Genomic DNA, 24,720 nt, shown 5'->3' with positions numbered 1-24,720 from the left:
ACTAATATAGGGATAAAATTGGGGACAGAGAGGATAACAAGTACTCCAGATAACAAGTACTCCAAATAAGTGGGTATGGTAGCATAGTGGTTATGTTACTGGACTAGTAATCTGGAGTCATGAGTTCAAATCCTGCCAGGGCAGCTGGGGAATTTAAATTAAATTAATTAAATAAAAAATCTGGAATTAAAATACCAGTATCAGTAATGGTGGCCATGAAACTACCGGATTGTCGTAAAAACCCACCTGGTTCACAAATGCCCTTTAGGGAAGGAAACCTGCCATCCTTACCCGGTCTGGCCTATGTGACTCCAGACCCACAGCAATGTGGTTGATTCTTAATTGCCCCCTGAAATGGCCTAGCAAGCCACTCAGTTGTAAAATTTCGTTTAAAAAAAAGTCACAATAAGAATAAAACCGGACGGACCACCCGGCATCGGACCACTAGGCACCGGACACGACAAAGGCAAACCAAGCCCAGTCGACCCTGCAAAGTCGTCCTCACTAACATCTGGGGACTTGTGCCAAAATTGGGAGAGCTGTCCCACAGACTAGTCAAGCAACAGCCTGACATAGCCATACTCACAGAATCATACGTTTCAGCCAACGTGCCAGACTCTTCCATCACCATCCCTGGGTATGTCCTGTCCCACCGGCATCTGTCCATGACAGTATTGGTAGGAGTGACCACCACACAGTCCTCGTGGAGACGAAGTCCCGTCTTTGCACTGAGGACACCATCCAACGTGTTGTGTGGCACTACCACCGTGCTAAATGGGATAGATTCAGAACAGATCTAGCAGCTACCTGGGCATTCATGAGGCGCTGTGGGCCATCAGCAGCAGCAGATTTGTATTCCAGCACAATCTGTAATCTCATGGCCCGGCATATTCCTCACTCTACCATTACCAACAAGCCAGGGGATCAACCCTGGTTCAATGAGGAGTGTAGAAGAGCATGTCAGGAGCAGCACCAGGCGTACCTAAAAATGAGGTGCCAACCTGGTGAAGCTACAACTCAGGACTACATGCATGCTAAACAGCGGAAGCAACATGCTGTAGACAGAGCTAAGCGATTCTACAACCAACGGATCAGATCAAAGCTCTGCAGTCCTGCCACATCCAGTCGTGAATGGTGGTGGACAGTCAAACATCTAACGGGCGATGGAGGCTCTGTAAACATCCCCATCCTCAATGATGGTGGAGTCCAGCACGTGAGTGCAAAAGACAAGGCTGAAGCGTTTGCAACCATCTTCAGCCAGAAGTGTCGAGTGGATGATCCATCTTGGCCTCCTCCCGATATCCCCACCATCACAGAAGCCAGTCTTCAGCCAATTCGATTCACTCCACGTGATATCAAGAAACGGCTGAGTGCGCTGGATACAGCAAAGGCTATGGGTCCCGACAACATCCCGGCTGTAGTGCTGAAGACTTGTGCTCCAGAGCTAGCTGTGCCTCTAGCCAAGCTGTTCCAGTACAGCTACAACACTGGCATCTACCCGACAATGTGGAAAATTGCCCAGGTATGTCCTGTCCACAAAAAGCAGGACAAATCCAATCCGGCCAATTACCACCCCATCAGTCTACTCTCAATCATCAGCAAAGTGATGGAAGATGTCATCGGTAGTGCTATCAAGCGGCACTTACTCACCAATAACCTGCTCACCAATGCTCAGTTTGGGTTCCGCCAGGACCAGTCGGCTCCAGACCTCATTACAGCCTTGGTCCAAACATGGACAAAAGAGCTGAATTCCAGAGGTGAGGTGAGAGTGACTGCCCTTGACATCAAGGCAGCATTTGACCAAGTGTGGCACCAAGGAGCCCTCGTAAAATTGAAGTCATTGGGAATCAGGGGAAAAACTCTCCAATGGCTGGAGTCATACCTAGCACAAAGGAAGATGGTAGTGGTTGTTGGAGGCCAATCATCTCAGCCCCAGGGCATTGCTGCAGGAGTTCCTCAGGGCAGTGTCCTAGGCCCAACCATCTTCAGCTGCTGCATCAATGACCTTCTCTCCATCATAAGGTCAGAAATGGGGATGTTCGCTGATGATTGCACAGTGTTCAGTTCCATTCGCAACCCCTCAAATAATGAAGCAGTCTGAGCCCGCATGCAGCAAGACCTGGACAACATCCAGGCTTGGGCTCATGAGTGGCAAGTAACATTCGCGCCAGACAAGTGCCAGGCAATGACCATCTCCAACAAGAGAGAGTCTAACCACCTCCCCATGACATTCAACGGCGTTACCATCGCTGAATCCCCCACCATCAACATCCTGGGGGTTACCATTGACCAGAAACTTAACTGGACCAGCCATATAAATACTGTGGCTACAAGAGCAGGTCAGAGGCTGGGTATTCTGCAGCGAGTGACTCACCTCCTGACTCCCCAAAGCCTTTCCACCATCTACAAGGCACAAGTCAGGAGTGTGATGGAATACTCTCCACTTGCTTGGATGAGTGCAGTTCCAACAACACTCAAGAAGCTTGACACCATCCAGGACAAAGCAGCCCGCTTGATTGGCACCCCATCCGCCACCCTAAACATTCACTCCCTTCACCACCAGCGCACAGTGGCTGCAGTGTGTACCATCGACAGGATGCACTGCAGCAACTCGCCAAGGCTTCTTCGACAGCACCTCCCAAACCCGCGACCTCTACCACCTAGAAGGACAAGGGCAACAGGCACATGGGAACAACACCACCTGCACGTTCCCCTCCAAGTCACACACCATCCCGACTTGGAAATATATCGCCGTTCTTTCATCGTCGCTGGGTCAAAATCCTGGAACTCCCTTCCTAACAGTACTGTGGGAGAATCTTCACCACACGGACTGCAGCGGTTCAAGAAGGCGGCTCACCACCACCTTTTTAAGGGCAATTAGGGATGGGCAACAAATGCTGGCCTTGCCAGCGACGCCCACATCCCATGAACGAATAATAAAAACAAATAAGAGTCCCAAACTACCTCTCGTGACTTGCACACTATTAATATCAAGTAACCTTTTATTCAGAGCGGGATCTTTACAAAGCTATTGGTCTTGTGTATTTAAAAAAAAATAAGAAGTTACCTGTGGTTTGTTCGTCATTAAGCCAATTCAATAATATTATCGTGGGAAGTCACCTGTTGAAAACAAGAATGTAGTTTGAAAGTTGCAAAGCACATTCAGTACTGCAAGGGTTAACAATTTCCTTAGACTAAAGCTTTTGCAGTGAGCTAGCTGCTCAAAGTTTTTAACTGTTTATAATGGACTATTGAATGCATTAATTATTGTGAACTGGGAATTGAAACTGGTGGTATTCTATTTTTTCAGATGTTCTGGATGAGAACCAAAGTAAACTCAGTGAGGACCTAATGGAGTTCCGTAGGGATGCCTCAATGCTAAGTGTAAGATCTGTGAAGTTTATTTCTTAATGTCCAGCTGTAGCTGGGGCTTCAAATAATATTTTACGACCTGGACTTAAAATGCTGGTTCTCTTTAATGTGGCTGCAACTCTTAAGTTTATTTGTCTTTGTTGGACTAACCATACTTATGGGAAACAAGGATGTTTGTTTTCTGCACATAGTACAGATGACACATCCTGATAGTCTTGAGATTGCTGGCAGTAGTACACAGCAATGGAGTTCAAAAACACATATTGCCAAGCATGGAAAGATGTAAAACAGGACAGCACACATTCAGTTCCTATTTCCTCAAATTGTCTAACAGTCGATCTATACCGTACACAAATTTACAGCTACGGAAGTTCTTGAGAATTACGTATTTTGTGAATGATTGTATTTGACCTTTTTCTATATTTTGGACACAGCAATTAAATGTAATTTCATTACTTTCCCTGATCTAAATCAATTGTTCTGGATTGTCATCGAGTGTCTTTGTAGAGGACTTCCCTTTATAAATGTATAGGCTTCTTCTGCCCCCTTATTATATTTACAGTTCAATTTACTTCTATACTTCTATAACTGAAATGATATACGAGGAGAACTTTTGAAAAATTATTGTAGTTGAACGACGCAAATAAACAACTGCATTCTTGAAGACAGTTTATTTGCAGTGCTTTAACTGAGAACAGACTATGTTTCATACACAAATGCTGTAATTTAAAATTGAAGCAATTGAGATTTTCAAGCCCTCACTTCTCAATTCAAAAATTATATCTATAAAAACTGTTGTACACACCATGCACTTCCTATTATCACAATTTTTGGTCATGCTTTTCTGTCAACATTTCCCATTCAATTTTGCTTTGTTAACTGTCACAATGTTGGAGCCACAGGGTGACTCTCCAAGCTCCATCACCCTCTAGTATGTGTGTGTGTGTATGTATATGTGTGTAAAAACCTATATGCATCAAGTGACCATGAACAATAGTAATTTCCAGAAGTAGAATGTGATGGCCTGTTGGTTCTGATTTTTGAAGCTTAGTTTTTAACAACTAATAGGTGAATTATCGAAGCCTCAGAGTAGACATCACCAGTGTGGTTGGTTGATAATGCCAGTCTATTGCATATTCTCATAGCAGTTTTGATCTGGCTTCAGTATGGGCTATGTAAATGCAGAAAGCTGCAGGATCCACATTTTGCTGCTTAGAAGAATGTTTCAAAGCCACGGTGAAATGTAAATGCATTGTGGCAATCACTGCAGATTTGCTACATCTATACTTGTAAATACTGCTATAAAATGTAGTAAAATAGAACCATTTGATTTGTCTTTGAAAGAACTTGATATAAATGTTGATATTGATTCAATTCCAGCATTTGTATTTCAGACCAGAATGCAGATGTTGTAAAGACCAATGAAGGACAATAAGCCTTGGTTATAATATGCCCTTATCACAATGCATTTTTGTTTTGCCCTCTGACCGGTGTTTTGATGATTGACTATAATCAGAAAGAAAAACTTTAAATCTTGAGGGTGCTTTGTATTTTGCAGTGACGTTTCAAGCTGGCAGTGAGATTTTGTTTTTGAAAGGTAGACTCAAAGTGGTGGAGTGGGCCTCAGTGCAGATTTGAGACTTACAAAAATATGATTCAATTTTCTTGACCCACGTAAACCACTCTGTCAGAAAGTTATTGTAATATGTTTTGTGTAATTTGATAGTAAAGTGAACTTTATTTTATTATAGGATGAGCTTTCACACATCAATGCCAGGTTAAACATGGGAATCCTGGGATGTAAGTATTTTTAAAACTATTCAACTCTCTTCTTCCTTCAAAATGCACACAGTTGCAAAAGTAATTTCTATGTACTTGGTGAATGCTGAGTAATGAAAAGCAGATATACAGAGGAAGTCCAGTAATTTCCTAATGGAAACTTATATTTGTATAAGTGTTGCAATAATGCTTGTGCTTAAATAATACAGCTGTGCACTTCCATTATTCCAGTAGCATACATGCTGATCCTATTTTATTGTGTTTTGCAGCATATGACCCTCAGCAGATATTTAAGTGCAAGGGTACCTTTGTGGGCCACCAAGGTCCAGTTTGGTGTTTATGTGTCCACTCTACTGGTGACCTGCTCTTCAGTGGCTCTTCGGATAAGACTATCAAGGTATGTTTTTGAATCTCTGTTAGAAGCTGGGAACTTAGGCAGCTTTGTCTGTCCACAGAGCACCTCAACAACATAACATTTTATCTAATTTTTCGCTGTACTGTTGTATAGCTTGTCCTCAAACTGTGGCTACTTTTTGAAAATTGGTTTTCTAAGAACTCTGTGTGTGTATCCTATTCTGGTATCTTTAGCAGTCTCAGCCCTTTGGAACTCTTTCCCTAAACCCCACTGTCTTGCTACTTCTCTCCCCAATTTAAAAATCTCCTTGAAGCCTTTCTTTTCAATCACACTTCGTCATTTCAATTGTTGCTCAACATTCTTTTCTCCTCTGTGAAGTAACTTTGGACATTTTCTACATTGAAGGCATTGTATAAATGAAAGTGGTTGTCTGTTAACTTGGTAAATTTACTTGGTAACTTGGTAAAAACTGTTCATTAAATTGTCACAAATGTGAATCATTGGGTTCCTTCTTAGTGGATGCTCCAGGCTGAACAGTAACTTGTAATTTCTGTAACTTAAAACAGTTTCCTTGCAGCCTACCTTCTAATGTACTTTCAAATATCAAACTCCTGAATAAATGTGCCAAAAACCATAAGTGCTTCAGTACATCTATGGTTTTGTTATGTAATTAGAAAAAATACTAATATTTTCATATATATGATGCCAAATTTTGCTTAACTACATAGACTTTGTATTAAATTATATGAGCATGTTAAGCATTCACATGTGAATCCAGCACAGCACACTTTCATCCCAGATATTGAGTGGAGAGCTGTTAATGGTCGTTGAGTTGTAATGATAAATCTGTAATTGTTAATAAATGCACCAGACTGGAAGATTGTGATCAACTTTTAACAATACAACTGTCACCGGGAAATTGGCATTTTACTATAAAGATAAAATAAAGGCTCCTTGTCAATATTAAAGGCTAAGAGCTGATGTCTTTGACACCTCCTTTTAGGTATGGGATACATGTACTACATACAAGTGCCAGAAGACTCTGGAAGGACACGATGGTATAGTCTTAGCTCTGTGCATCCAAGGGTATGTAATTATGTAACGTAAAATTTTCACATCAGTTTGAAGAATAAAGCTGTCTTTGTACTTAATGTTCTCGTGAATGTGACTCTTTAAACAAAAGTTGATTAAAATGTACACTCAAATTTCTTTTTAATTTTTATTTACAGGAACAAATTGTACAGTGGCTCTGCAGATTGCACAATAATTGTAAGTATACAAATGGCTGTATAGAAACTGCACTTTTTAAAAAAAATCTGATATTTTGCAATGTCTGAATTCTTTAAACAGCTTTAAATGCAAATGCAATTATATTGCTTTACAAAAAATACATTTTGGAAAGATAATGCAGGGTATTTTTGGTTTTGTTTGTGTGCATGTGTCTTTCTCCTGTTCTCTCCATCCACTTCCCTCCCCATGATTAGTTCTTTACAGGTTAGAATAGTTTGAGAGTTGATGTGTTTCCCTTTTGAATTGTTTCCCTTCCAGGTTTGGGATATTCCAGCTTTACAAAAAGTCAATACTATTAGAGCACACGACAACCCAGTTTGCACTTTGGTATCGTCACACAACATGCTCTTCAGTGGCTCACTCAAAGCTATAAAGGTAGTTAATCTATTGAAAGGTTGCAAGTAATGACCTCAACTCTTACCTTCAAAAGGGAACTGGATAAATACTTGAAAGGCAAAAATTTGCAGGGCTACGGGAATAGGGCGGGGGAATGGGACTAGCTGGATTGCTCTTGCATAGAGCCGGCGTGGACTCGATGGGCTGAATGGCCTCCTTCTATGCTGTAACCTTTCTATGTTACTAATATAGGGTATTTGTCATTGCATTTGCTTTTATATATGATTACCAGTTACCTTTGATATTTTATTTGAATCCTGTTTTTTGTAAACGCCTAAATGGTTTTTGATCATTCACAGCTGTAAGTGATCCATACCAATACTGTAATGGACACTACAAAAGTATATTATGTCAATTATCTTGGCAGTCCTCCATTTTTATCATATTGCTTTAATGTGATTCATTCCTAAGGTTTGGGACATTGTGAGTACAGACCTAAAGCTGAAGAAAGAGCTCACAGGTTTGAATCACTGGGTGCGTGCGCTGGTGGCCTCTCAAAATCACCTTTACAGTGGATCCTACCAGACAATCAAGGTTAGCTTGCTAGTCCCTTCATTTTTGCTGGCATTCTGTGTTGGTAAAGGTGCATTCTGATTGTTTCTAAAAGAAGACAATTAGAAATGCACCAAAGTTATGTAACTACTGCTCTGTGCAAGTTGTGTGAATAGAAGTATCAATAATGCTTTTTAAATAATGAGTAAGCTTCTTAGTGTGGCAGCTGCTGATCTGATATGTAGCGTTTATTCCACACTGGTGCTTTGGCTCAATGATAGACATTTAAGTTCCTTGAAAACTCTTTTGTTGTTTAACCTAATTTGTACAAGGCCTGATTAGTGGAACTTACCAATATTCTCCCTTAGTATTACAAAGAGAGCCACAAAGTTTCACAGTGGTAGAAGGTCCAATTTTTGATTTAGAGAGTCCGTGGTGTAATTGACCATATTTCAATATGTATATTAGAAACAAAGTGCTTGGATTTTTGTTCTTGGGAAATTGTAGCCAGAAAAAATACAAGTTGTGCAATTTCTGTGGGCTTTGTATCAGTTTTTGCATTTAGCCTTTATAGATCAGAAATTAGTACTGTCTCCTACAAGCTTATTAAATGTGACATGTATAGCCTACAGCTATAATTTTTCTGTAAGACCATACAGATATTAAATTGTCCTCATTTATAAATTACTTTGGGAATTATCTGCACATGCAGTCCTGTTCCAAGTCCCTCTTTAGCAGCAGTCTTTGTAAATTGCCAGTGCTGTATGTCATGCTAACAAGCCCAAATATTCCCCCTGTATCTATGGTAACAATTGTATAACCCTTAACAGATGCAGCACGGTTCAATTTTTCCACTAGTATGGTTCGTGGTGATATGGGGTTTGGGGGAGGACACGTCATGGAAGTTACTATTTAAAAGGCCTTGTCCTGATCAAAATTAGATTCAAGCCCTTAAAACCTTCAGCTCCATGTCAAAAATATATAACATTTATAATTTTTACTTTATTGAAATATTTTTGTTGTGAATCTTTATAATTGTATTACATAACTACAGAAAGACCATAAGATCATAAGAGATGGGAGCAGGAGTAGGCCATTCGGCCCCTCGAGCCTGCTCCGCCATTCAATGAGATCATGGCGGATCTGATTTTTACCTCAACTCCACTTTCCCGCCTTTTCCCCATATCCTTTGACTCCCTTGCTGATCAAAAATTTGTCTAACTCAGCCTTGAATGTATTCAATGACTCAGCCTCCACAGCTTTTTGGGGTAAAGAATTCCAAAGATTCCCGACCCTCTGGGAGAAGAAACTCCTCCTCATTTCCATCTTAAATGGGCGAACCCTCATTCTGAGACTATGCCCCCTAGTTTTAGATTCCCCATGAGGGGTAACTCCTCTCAGCATCTACCCTATCGAATCCCCTCAGAATCTTGTATGTTTCAATAAGATCTCCTCTCATTCTTCTAAACTCCAATGAGTATAGACCCAACCTGTTCAATCTTTCCTCATAAGACAACCCTTTCCATACCCAGAATCAACCTAGTGAACCTTCTCTGAACTGCCTCCAATGCAAGTATATCCTTCCTTAAATAAGGGCACCAGAACTGTACGCAGCACCCAGTACAGCTGTAGCATGACTTCCCTGCTTTTATACTCCATCCCCCTAGAAATAAAGGCCAATATTCTATTTGCCTTCCGGATAATCTGCTGCACCTGTATATTGACTTTTTGTGTTTCATGTACGAGGACATCCAGATCCCTCTTTGTAGTATTTCTCCATTCAAATAATATTTTGCTTTTTTATTTTTCCTCCCAAAGTGGATGACTTCACATTTTCCCACATTATATTCCATCTGCCTTTTTTTTGCCCATTCACTTAACCTGTCAATATCCCTTTGCAGACACTTTGTGTCCTCATCGCAACTTGCTTTTCCACCTATCTTTGTATCATCAGCAAATTTGGCCACAATACACTCTGTACCTTCATCAAGTCATTGATATATATTGTAAGTAGTTGAGGCCCCAGCACTGATCCCTGCGGCACCCCACTAGTTACAGATTGCCATTTTGAAAATGACCCTTTTATCCCGACTCTTTGTTTTCTGTTAGTTAGCCCATCCTCTATCCATGCCAGTATATTACCCCCAACACCATGAACTCTTATCTTGTGCATTAATCTTTTATGTGGCGCCTTAGCGAATGTCTTTTGGAAATCTAAATATACTGCATCCATTGGTTCCCCTTTATCCACCCTGCCCGTTACTTCCTCAGAGAACTCTAATAAATTTGTCAGACATGATTTCCCCTTCATAAAACTATGTTGACTCTCCTTGATTGTATTATGAGTCTCCAAATCTCCTGCTACTATTTCCTTAATAATGGATTCTAGCATTTTCTCAATGACAGATGTTAGGGCTAACTGGTCTATAGTTACCTGCTTTCTGTCTCACTCCCTTCTTGAATAGGGGGGTTACCTTTGTGGTTTTCCAATCTGCTGGGACCTTTCCAGAATCTAGTGAATTCTGGAAGATTACAACCAATGCATCCACTATCTCTGTAGCCACTTCCTTTAAGACCCTCGGATGCAAGCCATCAGGACGAGGGGACTTGTCAGCCTTTAGACCCATTAGTTTACCTAGTACTTTTTCTCTAGTGATAGTGATTGTTTTTAGTTCCTCCCTCCCCTTTGCTCCTTGATTATCTACTATTATTGGTATGTTATTAGTATCTTCTACTGTGAAGACAGATACAAAATATCTGTTCAATTACTCTGCCATTTCCTTGTTTTCCATTGTTATTTCCCCAATCTCATCCTCTAAGGAACCAATGTTTACTTTAGCTACCCTCTTCCTTTTTATATACTTGTAGATGCTTTTACTATCCTTTACTCAGAGATGATACCAAAAAGGGTCTATTTGAAAAGCTCATAAAGCCACCTAGCATTCAAAAGGTTAGCCCTAAGTGGGATATGTACTGTATGTTCTACAGCATATTTCATCTTTGAGCATTTTGGAATTGTAATGAGAAGAGTTGAGTTCCATGCTTGCCTGCAGACTCAAAGTGCTTTGTATGCATTGTATTGTTAAACACATCAGATAATGGCCAAAATAGACCAGTTATTTCATTCTTTTGAAGAGCACAATATGTCATTGACATTGATTAGTAGTACTGCAAAGATTTAACCAGTTGCTGAAATGAATCCTGTAGGTTCCTTGTTTTTTTTCTGAAATAATTTGCATTATCCTCATTCAATGGATGATATCTTGAGTCATTTACTAATTTCTAAATGTATGCCCCAAATAAACTTTGCTTGATGAAGGTTTGTGTTTTATTAAAAAATGTATATTAAAGGTTACTTTTTAATCTGAGCCATAACGGACATCTGGTTTTCATTTGCAGATTTGGGACATAAGAACTCTAGAGTGTGTGCATGTGCTGCAGACCTCTGGTGGTAGTGTGTATTCCATTGCTGTTACTAATCACCACATTGTGTGTGGAACCTATGAAAATCTCATTCATGTAAGTATTTCTCTTCCATAAAGAATAACTTTATCAGTGTATTCCAGAAGTTGTAACTAATGATGAGTGTTACTATTACTCTTTTCAAAGGTATGGGATATAGAATCTAAAGAACAGGTTCGAACGCTGACTGGTCATGTAGGCACAGTATATGCATTGGCTGTGATTTCAACGCCAGATCAGACTAAAGTCTTCAGTGCATCTTATGATCGATCACTTAGGGTAAGTTATGGCGCCATTGCAACATATGAAATCGTAAACAATAAGGACAAGATGATACACTTTCTGGGACCTCACTGCCAAAAGACTTCCAAGTAGCACCATTATGTAGTTGAACAATGTACTTGTATGTAGCATTTGCACCACTTGCAACAATCAAAGTACATAGAAAATGACACCATCAGAATGGCTACATACATTGGGAGAGTGTGTTTGTAATCTTGTAACCCCGTGACCGGCTTTATAAAATCACTCATGTTATATTCCCCAGTGCCGAGTGCCTGGTTTGGGTAACACCTGTGTTCTGCCAGACTAAGTCCACAGAGCTTCTAGGCTCCGATGCTTTACTTTCGAGGTTTGATATCCCCTGCAATCTTTAATGAAACCCTTAATTATGCAACAACCTCGTAACGCCCTCCCAGCTGTGGTACGGGCTTGTAATCTTACAAAGGCAAGTGCAAATCAGGGCTTTATCTTACTGAGATTTATGGTCAGCTGCAGACTGAAGTGGTCCTTCACATGGTTCCACAGAAATTTGAGGGCTGTAGTAAGGGTTGTCTTTGAGTTCAAATTCATTTGGTTTCTCTTCTCTATTGTAACAATCCTAAATACAACTACGCTAAATCAAGAGTAAGTGTCTTTATAATTAGATAAAGAAAAAATGATTAATAGTAATCCACAATGCTGTAATCAGTATATTATAATCTTTTGATGAGATGTAGTAGTTGCTATATCATTGGAAGGTGAATAAAGATCTTGTAACATTGTACAATAGAATCCTGCCATTTCTTGGAAAAATATTTTTTGTACAAATAAATTGTTCAATCAGGTTCAATAAAACCTGATAGCCAATACTTTCACAGACTTAAAAGATAACAATCTTAAAAGTATATCATTAATTCTGTTACCAAATTTAAGGTATAAGCATGGTTTTGATATCCTGGAAATAGAACAGTCTATCTTTTTTATTCCTATATATTCAAAGTGCCACCATTTTATTTTTCTAATATATATGTGGATATGTCTATGTGTATATGTATGTATATATAATATGTATAATGTCCTAGGTTCTTTAAAATATAGCACTGTTTCCAGTCCTCATGTCCATGATTATAACTTTGGTCTAGGTTTGGAGTATGGATAACATGATCTGTACACAGACATTGCTCCGTCACCAAGGAAGTGTTACTGCACTTGCTGTCTCCAGAGGACGACTCTTCTCGGGTGCAGTGGATAGTACAGTTAAAGTAAGCAGCTCTGTTTTCTTTTACAAAATAAGAAGCCAAACTGCAACTGCTGGAAATTTGAAATAAAAACAAGAAAATGCCAGAAATACACAGCAGGTCAATCAACATCTGTAAAGAAAAAAGACAGGATATGACATTTTGGATATACACACCCAAAACATCTTAACCTGCCTTTTCTCTTTATAGATGATGATTGACCCACTGTGTATTTTCTGTTTTTATTCCATTTCCTTCTATTTTGTACCTGTTCACAGTAATTTATTTCAAAATGTCTAACCCTAGTTGAAGTGTTGTATAATATTACGGCTGCTTTTATTAGGGCTATATTCTACTTCCTTTTTCATTAGCAACAGCCGTCTTGTTTATACTATCGGGGAGGGAAGACGGAATATTATCTGAACTGAAGCAATAACCACAATCTGGGGCATTGATAAAAAATATTGTCTCAAGCTTCCAGAGAATAAATGCAGTATCCTTAGTTTCAAAAAAAAAACAATTGCACAAAGTGACTAAATTCCATTAAAATATATCGGCCCTACGAAATAGGCTTAAAAAAGATTTTAACATTTTTACCTCCAAATAATTAATTCTATTTGCGCAGTGTATGGCATTTGATGACCAGTAGTATTGGTATTGTAAAAATATCGCAAGGTGACAACATTGATTTGCACTTATAAAGTGCCTTTAATGTAGTGAAATATCCCAAGTTCCCAGGAAGGTAGGGTGGGGGGAGGGGAGTGGATGGACACCAAACAGAAGTAAGAGGAGTCAGGGGAGATGGTTAACTAGAGAGGTTTTTGAAGGTGGGAGAGATGTAGCAATTCAGAGAGGCTTAAGATAATTCCAGAGTGCAGGGATGTGAGGGCTTTAGGCTCTGCCATAGATGATGGAGAGAAGAGAGGGGATAGCGCACAGTGGACCCAGCCAGAAGACTACAGACTGCAAGTGGGGATGTAGGAAAGGAGGAGGTTGTGGCCTTAGGATGGGGCAAGGCCATGGAAGGATTTGGAAACTAACTTGCTGATCCCAGGTCTTTGCCACTACTGTTTCAGCTCACTCTCCTGTGGAGAAACACCTGGTCTTTGCGTTGTGTCTCTCCGCAAAGACATAACTGATATCAGGGACTCGACATAGAACTTCCTCCTAACCACTCCCTGGTCCATTGCGCTGGATCTACCAGTACACAAAGTCTATTGTAGCATGTCTATGTTGCATACAATTTGATCTGTAAATCAGTATCTAGGACATAATTAAAAACCTAAATTCTATCTGGAGCTGGTTGCTTGTTTTGTTGTTGAATGTTTGGGCATTTTAAAACAAATGCAAGGAACTTAATTAAGGGTTGAGGCATTTGCAGAAATCTTTTTTTTGCTAGAGGCTCACTAACACTTTCACTGTTTTTCTCCCTCCAGGTCTGGACCTGTTAGGACACAAGATTTTATAAAGTGACTTGAACATTCTATGTGGCTTGGCTTTGTATCTTGTGGATTTTTTTTTGGAATGGAAGTGATGCCACTACAACTTGGCTGCCACAGTGCAATCTGTTCTAAGATTGCAATCTGATTTTGAGCCTGACCAGCATGATGTGCTTTGTACAGCAGTGGAAGCTACAGCGCTAGATTTATGAGGGGGAAGTGACACTCTGGCATTGTCAGCACAGTGTAGAATTTCAATGTCCATAAGGAATTGGTTGAATACGGCTTAGAAGAGCACAAGACTGACTTGAGATATGCGCACTGTGGAACGGCTTTGAAAAGCATTACGGGGTTGAGTTTTTTTGTGTGTGTGGGTGTGTGTATGTATGCAAGTATGCTAGTCCAGGACCTGTAGTATCAACATATTCAGACAAAAAAATACAGGACCGTTCAGCAAGTGAAAATTGCTGGGAAATGTTCTGTAGTTCACTGACAGTCTTCAGTGACTGAAATTGTATACTGCAACAATGTAGGTGACTGTATCTTCCATTAGTCTGGCAGTGTCTACATGTTATTTTATGCTGATTTAGGCACACATCCACAAAAAAGCCATGTCCTGGGCCACGGGCAAGTAAAATATTCAACCCTTCTATTAGCTAACCTTAATTTGATCTGTGTTTACTTTTACAAGAACAATTTAATATAGCAAGGCAGGCAGATCATTGAAGCTGTGATCCTTTTACCTTCTGAATGCCTTCTTAAAAGAATTGTAGTGAAACAGCTGTAATGAGGTACGACTTCTCCAAAACTATTTCCTCACTTGGCAAATCCTGTATTCCAAAGTCCTTCTGTTAGCGGCTGAGGCGGAACAACAATTTCACATTGAAAGTACTATCTAATGCTGCTACATTTTCACTTCTATTTTATAGTGGTTTAGAAAGCATCGTTGCATAATTGCTGTAATAATAATGAAATTAACCAGGCTGACTGCAGTAAGCTTGTTCTCAAACAATCAGTGTTGTACAATTATTGATCTTTGACATGCAGTATATGAATTTTAATAGGATGATTAAATAGACATGTGAATAGGAGTGATGGATTTTCTAAAGAAAATGAAGCTCCCATTGTGCCGTTTTTGAAATTGCAAATCTACAAGGTCTTCCCTCAGGGCTTCCTTGCAGAATAAATGCACAGTATGGTGTGGTACTGAGCCACATTATCCAGGAAGATCTCTGGTTCAGTCCCTGGTCTGGTCACCCAGGGTAACAGTGAGGGTGCTACACTAGGCCTCTGCATCCCTCATCTAGGAGAGGGGAAAATCATCCAGGGTTCCCATTCATGATTGTTATCCAATGATCTTTGTTGGAAGTGTGCGTTATATGGATTTCAGGTCAAACAACCAGCTTGTCTGTACTTGCACATGAAGATTAGTCACTTGGGCAAGGAACTCTGGCACTTGGGCTGTACTCTGATCTAAGTCGCCAACTTGCGAGCAGGATAAGGAGGGAGAGTAAATTGTGGGAGGGGGATTACGTTTTATCCCCCATGGAGACACTCTACAGAGGTTAGCAAGATCGTGTGAGGATATATTATGCAATGTCCATAAGGGAGAGCCCTGGAAATGATATTCAACGTGAATGATGTATTTGTGTACAAGCTTTGTCTCTTTACCGACACAAGAAAACTCCACGTTTCCCATTGAATGCACAGTCAATAACTATATAGTAAAACCGTATGGATTCAATGCATTTGCTAATGCAACAAAGCAGCATCCATATAAATCTCCATCTTTCATAAGTGTTATCAGTTATGTGGCTATTGATTTTAAAAACTATAAATCAGAACTGGTCCTAGAAATTATTAAATAATTCTACTTGTTTAGCTGCTCTATAGTATAGTGCAAGTCTAATCCGTTATCCTCTGGCAAGCTAGGCTTCAATTAGAATAAGGTTGATGTATTAGCTAAGAAAGTAATATATATTTGAATATATCAAATATTTCAATAAGACTCTGCTATAAAAGTATAGATATCATGTACTTTGAGATTGTGAATGAAAATCAATATTCAGTAACAGCACATGTATGGCTCTGTAAATTGAATGTGTGTTAACTGTGTATATGAGAGATACAGGTATACATTTGTAGTTTACAATACAAGTATATATTTCAACACAGTGAACGATAGTATCTGCAGTGAGAATATTTGGTTGAAAATTAGCCTGTTTTAAAAATTTGTTTTTACTAATGTAATTAAGTGCCTAATTTGTAGAGCCCAGCTGTATCTGCATTTATCCTTTAAAACACCAGTCACTGCATTGGTAGTGCTGACAGCATTGTGTACCTGTTCATTCAACAGGATAAAGAGTTGATGTGTTGACACATTTCTAAAATGTGTCCTAGGTGGGAGAAAAAAAAATTAGTCTCCAGCTTTCGGTGTTGAAAGCACAAGGTAACTAAGCCACGATCATGTAACTCACATGGTCATTGGGTCATAAGCCTGTTCAACTAGGAAATGGCAACTTACCTGATGTCCTTCCTGTTGAGGAAAAAGGGCTCATTTGATGTGACTTATCAATGGGAAATTCTGCATTGCATGCATACATACACACGTGCTTAGCATGGATGTATTTTGTATTGAAATAGAGAATGTCTGTTTTAAATGCCTAATTTTTAAATCTTAAATGTTTTGAAGAATGATAAGTTGGGAATAAAACAAGCAGAAGAGGATACTATGTTTTGCATGCCTTATGTTGTCTAGTGTTTTGTAGAAGAAATGTCCAGAAATGCCTTATTTGTTTTTTTCAGGAGTTCAGTAATTGAAAGCCAGACCATCATCTGTTAGAAAAGCAGTTTGATCTGTTGTTTCGGGATATCACTGAGGGATACGATTGGTAGTTAAAGCAGCTTGCTGCAGTCTTGCCAAGTGCATACCTGATCGAGACATAGATTTCAACTTACCACCCCAATTCACTCTCATTTATATAGACATCCTTAACATAGCAGAATTCTGCTCTAAGCAAAACCATAGTGTGGCTGATCAGTAATGCATTTATCAAGATTCCGTTATAATTTATAAATAACAAGGCCCAAGTCTGAGGCATTGTAACTATGAAGCATAGCTACTGTCAAACACTGCAGTTGGATAAGCGTAATGTGGCCAGTATGTTCATCCATTTAGCTGCTGCTTTAAGCATTGTCTGGTACCAACTAATCTAACAAAGTAACCAAAGCTCCCTTCAGTTATTTTGCACCTGTATTGTATTGAAAAGATTATGAAACTCCACCAATGGAACTGATGTATCACGTGACTGTAGATTTTTATCATTTTGTTAAAAGATTTTCAACAATAAATCATCCTCCCTACTTTTTGTTGTGTGTTTAATTCAAACTCTTAATAGATTACATTTGGATTGCTGTTTGTCGTAGTTCCTTGTAAGCGATCAAAAGTGGTGGGGATGTTCTGAAAATACCAAACTTGGTTATAATATCACACTTGTCTGTACTGACAACCGTAATTATATAAGTAAGTGGCGTGCCTGTGAATCTTCTATTCTCCCTCTCATCAGTTCTGTACTCCTGCATCACCCAGACATCACTAGTAATTGGCAGTGTGGGTTTCCCTAGTACAGAGGTTAAAAAGTAGAGTCACCTACCTTGTAGGATCATTATTGTTTTTTGATTGATAGCATCCCTCATACACGCTGGGAACTTATATATTCTTGGTTCTGTTTCTCACAACCCGCCCCCCACCTGATTGGAGCAGCCCCTGATCCTGCTATGCAAAGAGGGATCTGCATGATAGCCCAGTCTTTTCGATCTACACTGTTCTTAAAAAAAAACACTTCCTTAATCATGACCTCAGTAGAGCCTGAGGGGATGGTCAGGAAAGATCATGGTGTATGAAGACCCTACAGTTTTACTCCCTTGATCATTCAGGGACTCTTCATACATCAAAGGAGCCATATTAAAGTAGTGCCAATTTATGCTTGGATGTCATGCTGTCAAAACAGATCTGAAAACGTTGTCCTGTGCCTTGGCCAAAATTAACAGTGAAGGATACGCCTCATTGCTACCTTACAGATCTAGTCAATTTGGCCAAGAAAAACTCGAGTAGAATGGCCCTTAACTGGACCTCCGGAATGTGGAGGTCTCCGGAGACCCATTAAATAGTACAGTGGAGAATGCACTTTAGCCATTTTGCTATACACTGCAGCATCTCTCCGTATCGCACAAGTAGCCTCTAGGACCTGCGAAACATACGAATACACATACATTTAGTTCTGACACTTTACAGCAGTATTGAGGGAGTGCTGTACTGTTGAAGGTGCTGTCTTTTGGATGAAATGTTAAACCAGGAAAACTCACTGGGCTTCTCCAAACATTGTACCTGAACAGGCTGATGGGACCTTGGTTTAACAACTCATCCAATAGGTTCCAAAAATATTACTTTTTTCTAACTTCACCTTTACTACAGCAGCATTTATACAGATTTTAGTACCAAATTAATTCATATTTTAGGCATTAACCCCATTACATGGCTATGCGGTCAGTTTTTAGAGCATAAAAGATGTACCATGAGAAAAGACTAAAGCTTTCAGTACCACTTATGGCCCATCTTGGAGGCCTGCAAACTATTGAATGAGTTAGCTAGCTAAATTTAGGTTTGTTTAGCTTTGTCTGACATTAAACTAGCTGAATAATAAAAAGCTGGATTAAACTAAACTTGAACTGAGGCATCCACTCAATGTTTTCTTAACTTTGTAAAGAAAGTCCCAGATTTGATCCCTGGTCTGTGCTGTGTTAACTGATCTGTGCTGGAATAGCAGTAGGGGGCATTATGGTGACTATCCAGTCAATCCTACCAGAATGTGTGCTTCAGGTGAAATCAGAATAGTGTTCAGCTGTTATTGCCTTCCCCCCTCCTGAGTCAAATAGCCTGCTGGCATTGTCTAGGCTCACACATAATGAAAGAACTTGCATTTATATAGTCCCAAAGTGCTTTACAGCCAATGAAGTACTTTTTGAAGTGTCATCATTGTTGTGATATAGGGAAATGTGGCAGCCAATTTGAGCACAGCAAGCTCCCATAAACAGCAATGAGATAAATGACCAAATAATCTGTTTTAGTGATGTTGGTTGAGGGATAAATATTGGCCAGGACACTGGGGGGAACTCCCCTACATTTCTTCAAATAGGGCCATGGGATATTTTACGTCCACCAGAGAGGGCCGATGAGGCCTCTGTTTAACGTCTCATCTGAAAAGAATAAAGAATGGGTTGGGTCCCAAATTTGGACTGCAAATTTGGTGTGCAAATGAGACCTTTGTTGCTGTGTAACAGAGCCAGGAACAATATGAAACAAACGTTGGGAACATACTGACCCAGCTGGATCATACAGAGCAAAGCCAATATTTGTCCCAACATCCCTAAAACAGATTATTTGATCATTATCTCACTGCTGTTTGTGGGACAATGCTGTGCGCAAATTGGCTGCCGCATTCCCTTCGTTACAATAGTGACTACGCTTCAAAAGTATTTCATTGGGTGTAAAGCGCTTTGGGACATCCTGAGGTCGTGAAAGGCACTATACAAATGCAAGTTTTTCTTTCAAAGCAACCCTGATACTTCATGGTGGTCTGGCCATCGTGGTGTGGGCAGGTTTGATGAACCAGTTGGTCTTTTCCAGCCCGTTAATTAGGTATGCTCATGAAAGAGGTAAATCAAAAATTAATCACTTAAAACAGGCTACCCAAATTGTACTATCGCCACAACTCAACAAGATTTGTTTTTTCTCGTTAGCTTCCAAGATCAGATCAATAACAGTCACCCATCACACTCCCCCAGTTGCGCCCTCCAACTCTCCCTAGAGTAACTTTCAGGTTTGCCCGCTCCCACAGTCTCCGCAATATTTTATGCGCTCATCTGTGTGATTTTCCTCTTCCCTGTTCTATATTTTTGTTGCCCTGGTACTGTTGAGTCACCTCTATGTTTTGTTCTCTTGTACACTCTTCCCAGCCAAGTCTGCTTCTTCTGAACATCTGTGTTTCCATCTCTGCTACAGCAACAACGATTGAGGTTACACAGCTGCAACCTTGGGTGTCAAGGGACCTTGATTATAATATGCACCCTCGTCACAACACGCACTTTGGCTGGCTCTTGGATTCTGGGTTATAAGGTACTGGATGAGCCCTGGGAATTCACAGTAAGTAAGTCTCAATTTCAATTTTCATAGGCAAAACAAGTTGCGTACAATATAGATAATAACAGTGGGTTCGGACTGTGAGCTGCAAGCTTTGCTCTTGATTCATCCCAGTCCCTTATTGTAGTTCATGCTTATAACATGCTTCTTTCTGCTACAACTCCAGGTTGGAGTGAACAGCTGAGTTAAGGTCCCATTGTACTGTCCAGTGTGGTACTGAGTCATGTGGTCCAGGACGTTTTTAAAAATTCATTCTCGGGATGTGGGCGTCACTGGCAAGTCTGGCATTTTTTGCCCATCCCTTGGGCCCTTGAGAAGGTGGTGGTGAGCCGCCTTGAACTGCTGCAGTCCATGTGGTGAAGGTGCTGTTAGGCAGGGAGTTCTAGGATTTTGACCCAGCGACGATGAAGAAATGGCAATATATATCGAAGTCAGAATGGTATGTGACTTGGGAGTCATTACAACAGTGACTGCACTTCACAAGTATTTAATTGGATGTAAAGTGCTTTGGGATGTCCTGAGGTCATGAAAGGTACTTATATAAATGCAAGTTTACTTGTTAAGTAGGAACATATGACAACAATTATGCACACGCAGCAAGATCCCACAAGCAACAGCAAGGTGAATGATCAGTTCCTTTGTTTTTTTTCTAAGTTGAGAGAGGAACGCTGGCCAGAACAATAAGAGGACTCTGCTTTTCTTTAAATAGTGTTGTTGGATCTTTTAACTTCCAGCTAGGCCACCGCATGGGGCCAGGATTTAACATCCCATCATAAGGTCAGGACCCTCCAACAATGCAGCACTCCCTCAGTGTTACACTGGAATATGGCACTTGATTAGGGGCTCAAAGCCTGAAGGGGGTTTGAACCTTCACCCTTCCAACTCAGAGCTGAGTGTGCGACCAAGCGGAGCATTTGTGTTAATGTTGAAGATGGTTGATTGAGATGAGATGTTGCAACCTTTATAGTTACAGACTAATTTGGACATGCAGGTTTGGTAAACCTCAATGAATTAAAAGAAATGCCCTCACTTTGATGCTATTATAATGTTAGTACATGTAGTACCCAGCAGATGGCAGCATGAATAAAACTGTTGCCATGGTAACACTCAAGGTTCATTTGTTTCATGCAGGTATATTGTCCGTACTATATTTCACCATGCTTGCACTGGCAGTCTTTATTTTAAGAGGTTCTCAATGTGAATACTGATCTGAAAAGAAATTTTTAAACTCATCAATTTTACTCAAATTAAATATACTAACCTGCAAAATTGTTTGTGATGTAAGAAAAAATATTGGACAGAGAATGTTGAATTCAAAATGGTGGGGTATCACTTCCTGAATGTGTATTTTGTGGAGTGTCACACAGCATACATGAAACACATAGGCCCATAAGAACAGGAGTAGGCCATTCAGCCCCTCGAGTCTGTTCCGCCATTCAATTAGATCACAGCTGATCTGTATCTTAACTCCATTTAGCCGCTTTGGTTCCGTAATCCTTAATACCCTTACCCAAGAAAAATCTATCAAGGCATAGACCCATTTCACCGCCCCACCCTGGCCAAGTGTGGGACAGGCAGCAACAGTGCAGGGGACCATCCCGTGGAACTGACTGCAATCTTCAGAGGACCAATGGTGTGGGACAGGCTGCAACATGGCAGAGGACGAAGGTGTGGGGCAGACTCCAACACTGCAGGGGACTAATGGTGTGGGACAGGCTGCAACACTGCAGAGGATCAATGGTGTGGGACAGGCTGCAACACTGCAGGGAATCAATGGTGTGGGGCAGGCTGCAACACTGCAGGGGATCAATGGTGTGGGACAGGCTGCAACACTGCAGAGGATCAATGGTGTGGGACAGGCTGCAACACTGCAGGGGATCAATGGTGTGGGACAGTCTGGAACACTGCAGGGGAATCAATGGTGTGGGGCAGGCTGCAACACTGCAGGGGATCAATGGTGTGGGACAGTCTGGAACACTGCAGGGGACCAATGGTGTGGGACAGGCTGCAACACTGCAGGGGACCAATGGTGTGGGACAGGCTGCAACACTGCAGGGGACCAATGGTGTGGGACAGGCTGCAACACCAGGAAGCCAGGGAGGAAATAGTGGATGCTCTGAGGATCATTTTCCAATCCTCACTAGATACAGGGGAAGTACCGGAGGACTGGAAGACTGCAAACGTAATTCCATTGTTTAAAAAGGGTACGAGGGAAAGGCCGAACAATTATAGGCCGGTCAGTCTTATCTCGGTGGTGGGCAAACTATTAGAATCAATACTAAGAGATAGGATAAACTGTCACTTGGAAAGGCATGGTTTAATCAGGGATAGTCAGCATGGATTTGTTCAGGGAAGGTCATGCCTTACAAATCTGATTGAATTCTTTGAGGAAGTGACGAGGATGATTGATGAGGGTAATGCAGTGGATGTTGTCTACGTGGATTTTAGTAAGGCATTTGACAAGGTCCCACATGGCAGACTGATCAGAAAGGTAAAAGCCCATGGGATACAGGGAAATGTGGCGAATTGGATCCAAAATTGGCTCAGTAACAGGAAACAAAGTGTAAAAGTCGATGGATGTCTTTGCGAATGGAAATCCGTTTCCAGTGGTGTGCCACAGGGCTCAGTGTTGGGTCCCTTGCTGTTTGTGGTATATATTAATGATTTGGACTTGAATGTAGGGGGCATGATTGGCAAATTTGCAGACGATACAAAAATTGGCCGTGTAGTTGATAGTGAAGAGGATAGCTGTAGACTCCAAGAAGATATCAATGGGTTGGTGGAGTGGGTGGAAAAGTGGCAAATGGAGTTTAATCCGGAGAAGTGTGAGGTAATGCACTTAGGAAGGGCAAACAGTAAAAGGGAATACGCAGTAAACAGGAATATATTGCGAGGGATAGAGGAAGTGAGAGACCTTGGAGTGCATGTGCACAGGTCCCTGAAGGTGGCAGTACAGGTAGATACAGTTTTGAAGAAGGCAATCGGAATGCTCTCCGTTATTAGCTGAGGTATAGAATACAAAAGCAGAGATGTAATGATGGAACTGTATAAAACGCTGGTAAGGCCACAGCTGGAGTATTATGCGCAGTTCTGGTCACCACATTACAGGAAGGACGTAATTGCTCTGGAGAGAGTGCAGAGAAGATTTACAAGAATGTTGCCAGGGCTTGAAAATTGCAGCTACGAGGAGAGATTGGATAGGCTGGGGTTGTTTTCCTTGGAGCAGAGGAGGCTGAGGGGTTGGGGGGGGGCTTGATTGAGGTGTACAAAATTATGAGGGGCCTAGATAGAGTAGACAGGAAGTACCTGTTTCCCCTAGCGGAGAGTTCAAGAACTAGAGGACACAGATTTAAGCTGATTGGCGGAAGGATTAGAGGGGACATGAGGAAAAACTTTTTTACCCAGAGGGTGGTGGGTGTATGGAATTTGCTGCCAGAATTGGTGGTAGAGGCAGGGACCCTCAACTCTTTTAAAAAGTACCTGGACCCGCACCTAAAGTGCTGTAAGCTGCAGGGCTAGGGACCAGGTGCTGGAAGGTGGGATTAGAATGGGCACCTGGTTGTTCTTCAAGTGGGCGCGGACATGATGGGCCGAATGGCCCCATTCTGTGCTGTATCTTTTCTATGGTTCTAACACTACAGAGGAACAATGGTGTGGGACAGGCTGCAACACTGCAGGGGACCAATGGTGTGGGACAGGCTGCAACACTGCAGGGGATCAATGGTGTGGGACAGGCTGCAACACTGCAGGGGACCAATGGTGTAGGACAGGCTGCAACACTGCAGGGGACCAATGGTGTAGGACAGGCTGCAACACTGCAGGGGACCAATGGTGTAGGACAGGCTGCAACACTGCAGGGGATCAATGGTGTAGGACAGGCTGCAACACTGCAGGGGACCAATGGTGTGGGACAGGCTGCAACACTGCAGGGGATCAATGATGTGGGACAGGCTGCAACACTGCAGGGGACCAATGGTGTGGGACAGGCTGCAACACTGCAGGGGACCAATGGTGTGGGACAGGCTGCAACACTGCAGGGGACCAATGGTGTGAATGGACATTGAAGAACAAGTCTGCCAATGGATATGGATGAAGAAGACCAATTGTCCCCTCTTAATTTAGCCAAGAAAAGCCCTACACATCTCCACCACCCCCCCCTCCCCCCTTCCCGTGCTGCATCTAATCTTTGCTTAAATGATTCCAGGGTTTTTGCCTCCATTGCTCTATCTGGCAGTCCACCCCATATATTGATCTCTCTGTGTGAAGAAGAACATCCCGATATTCTCATCCTTGGTCTCAAATCCTTCCATGACCTCGCCCCCTCCCTCCCTCCCCATCTCTGTAACTCCCTCAGGCCCCACAGCCCTCCAAGATTCTCTGCACGCCCTCAATTCTGGCCTCTTTTGCCAGTGGCCTTAAATCTGTGTCCTCCGGGTT

At 41.3% G+C, this 24,720-nt stretch overlaps 1 protein-coding gene across 3 annotated transcripts in view; it reads left to right on the top strand.

The window, feature by feature from the left end:
- The window catches only part of traf7 (TNF receptor-associated factor 7), a 61,302-nt gene extending 43,855 nt beyond the window's left edge, over positions 1–17,447 (top strand). For all 3 annotated transcript variants that reach the window (XM_068003447.1, XM_068003448.1, XM_068003449.1), the window contains 11 exons: positions 3,311–3,384; positions 5,124–5,172; positions 5,421–5,548; positions 6,510–6,592; positions 6,736–6,775; positions 7,055–7,171; positions 7,604–7,726; positions 11,084–11,203; positions 11,294–11,425; positions 12,550–12,669; positions 14,082–17,447. In XM_068003447.1, coding sequence (XP_067859548.1) covers positions 3,311–3,384; positions 5,124–5,172; positions 5,421–5,548; positions 6,510–6,592; positions 6,736–6,775; positions 7,055–7,171; positions 7,604–7,726; positions 11,084–11,203; positions 11,294–11,425; positions 12,550–12,669; positions 14,082–14,096 — 1,001 coding nt within the window. In that variant the 3' untranslated portion in view covers positions 14,097–17,447. The remainder of the gene's footprint in view (positions 1–3,310; positions 3,385–5,123; positions 5,173–5,420; positions 5,549–6,509; positions 6,593–6,735; positions 6,776–7,054; positions 7,172–7,603; positions 7,727–11,083; positions 11,204–11,293; positions 11,426–12,549; positions 12,670–14,081) is intronic.
- Positions 17,448–24,720: the final 7,273 nt, after the last annotated feature.

The sequence above is a fragment of the Heptranchias perlo genome, chromosome 22 (genome assembly GCF_035084215.1).
Source record: "Heptranchias perlo isolate sHepPer1 chromosome 22, sHepPer1.hap1, whole genome shotgun sequence".
In the NCBI taxonomy this organism is placed as follows: domain Eukaryota; kingdom Metazoa; phylum Chordata; class Chondrichthyes; order Hexanchiformes; family Hexanchidae; genus Heptranchias; species Heptranchias perlo.
Note: the sequence above shows the minus strand (reverse complement) of the source record. Positions and strands in the feature narration are given on the sequence as shown.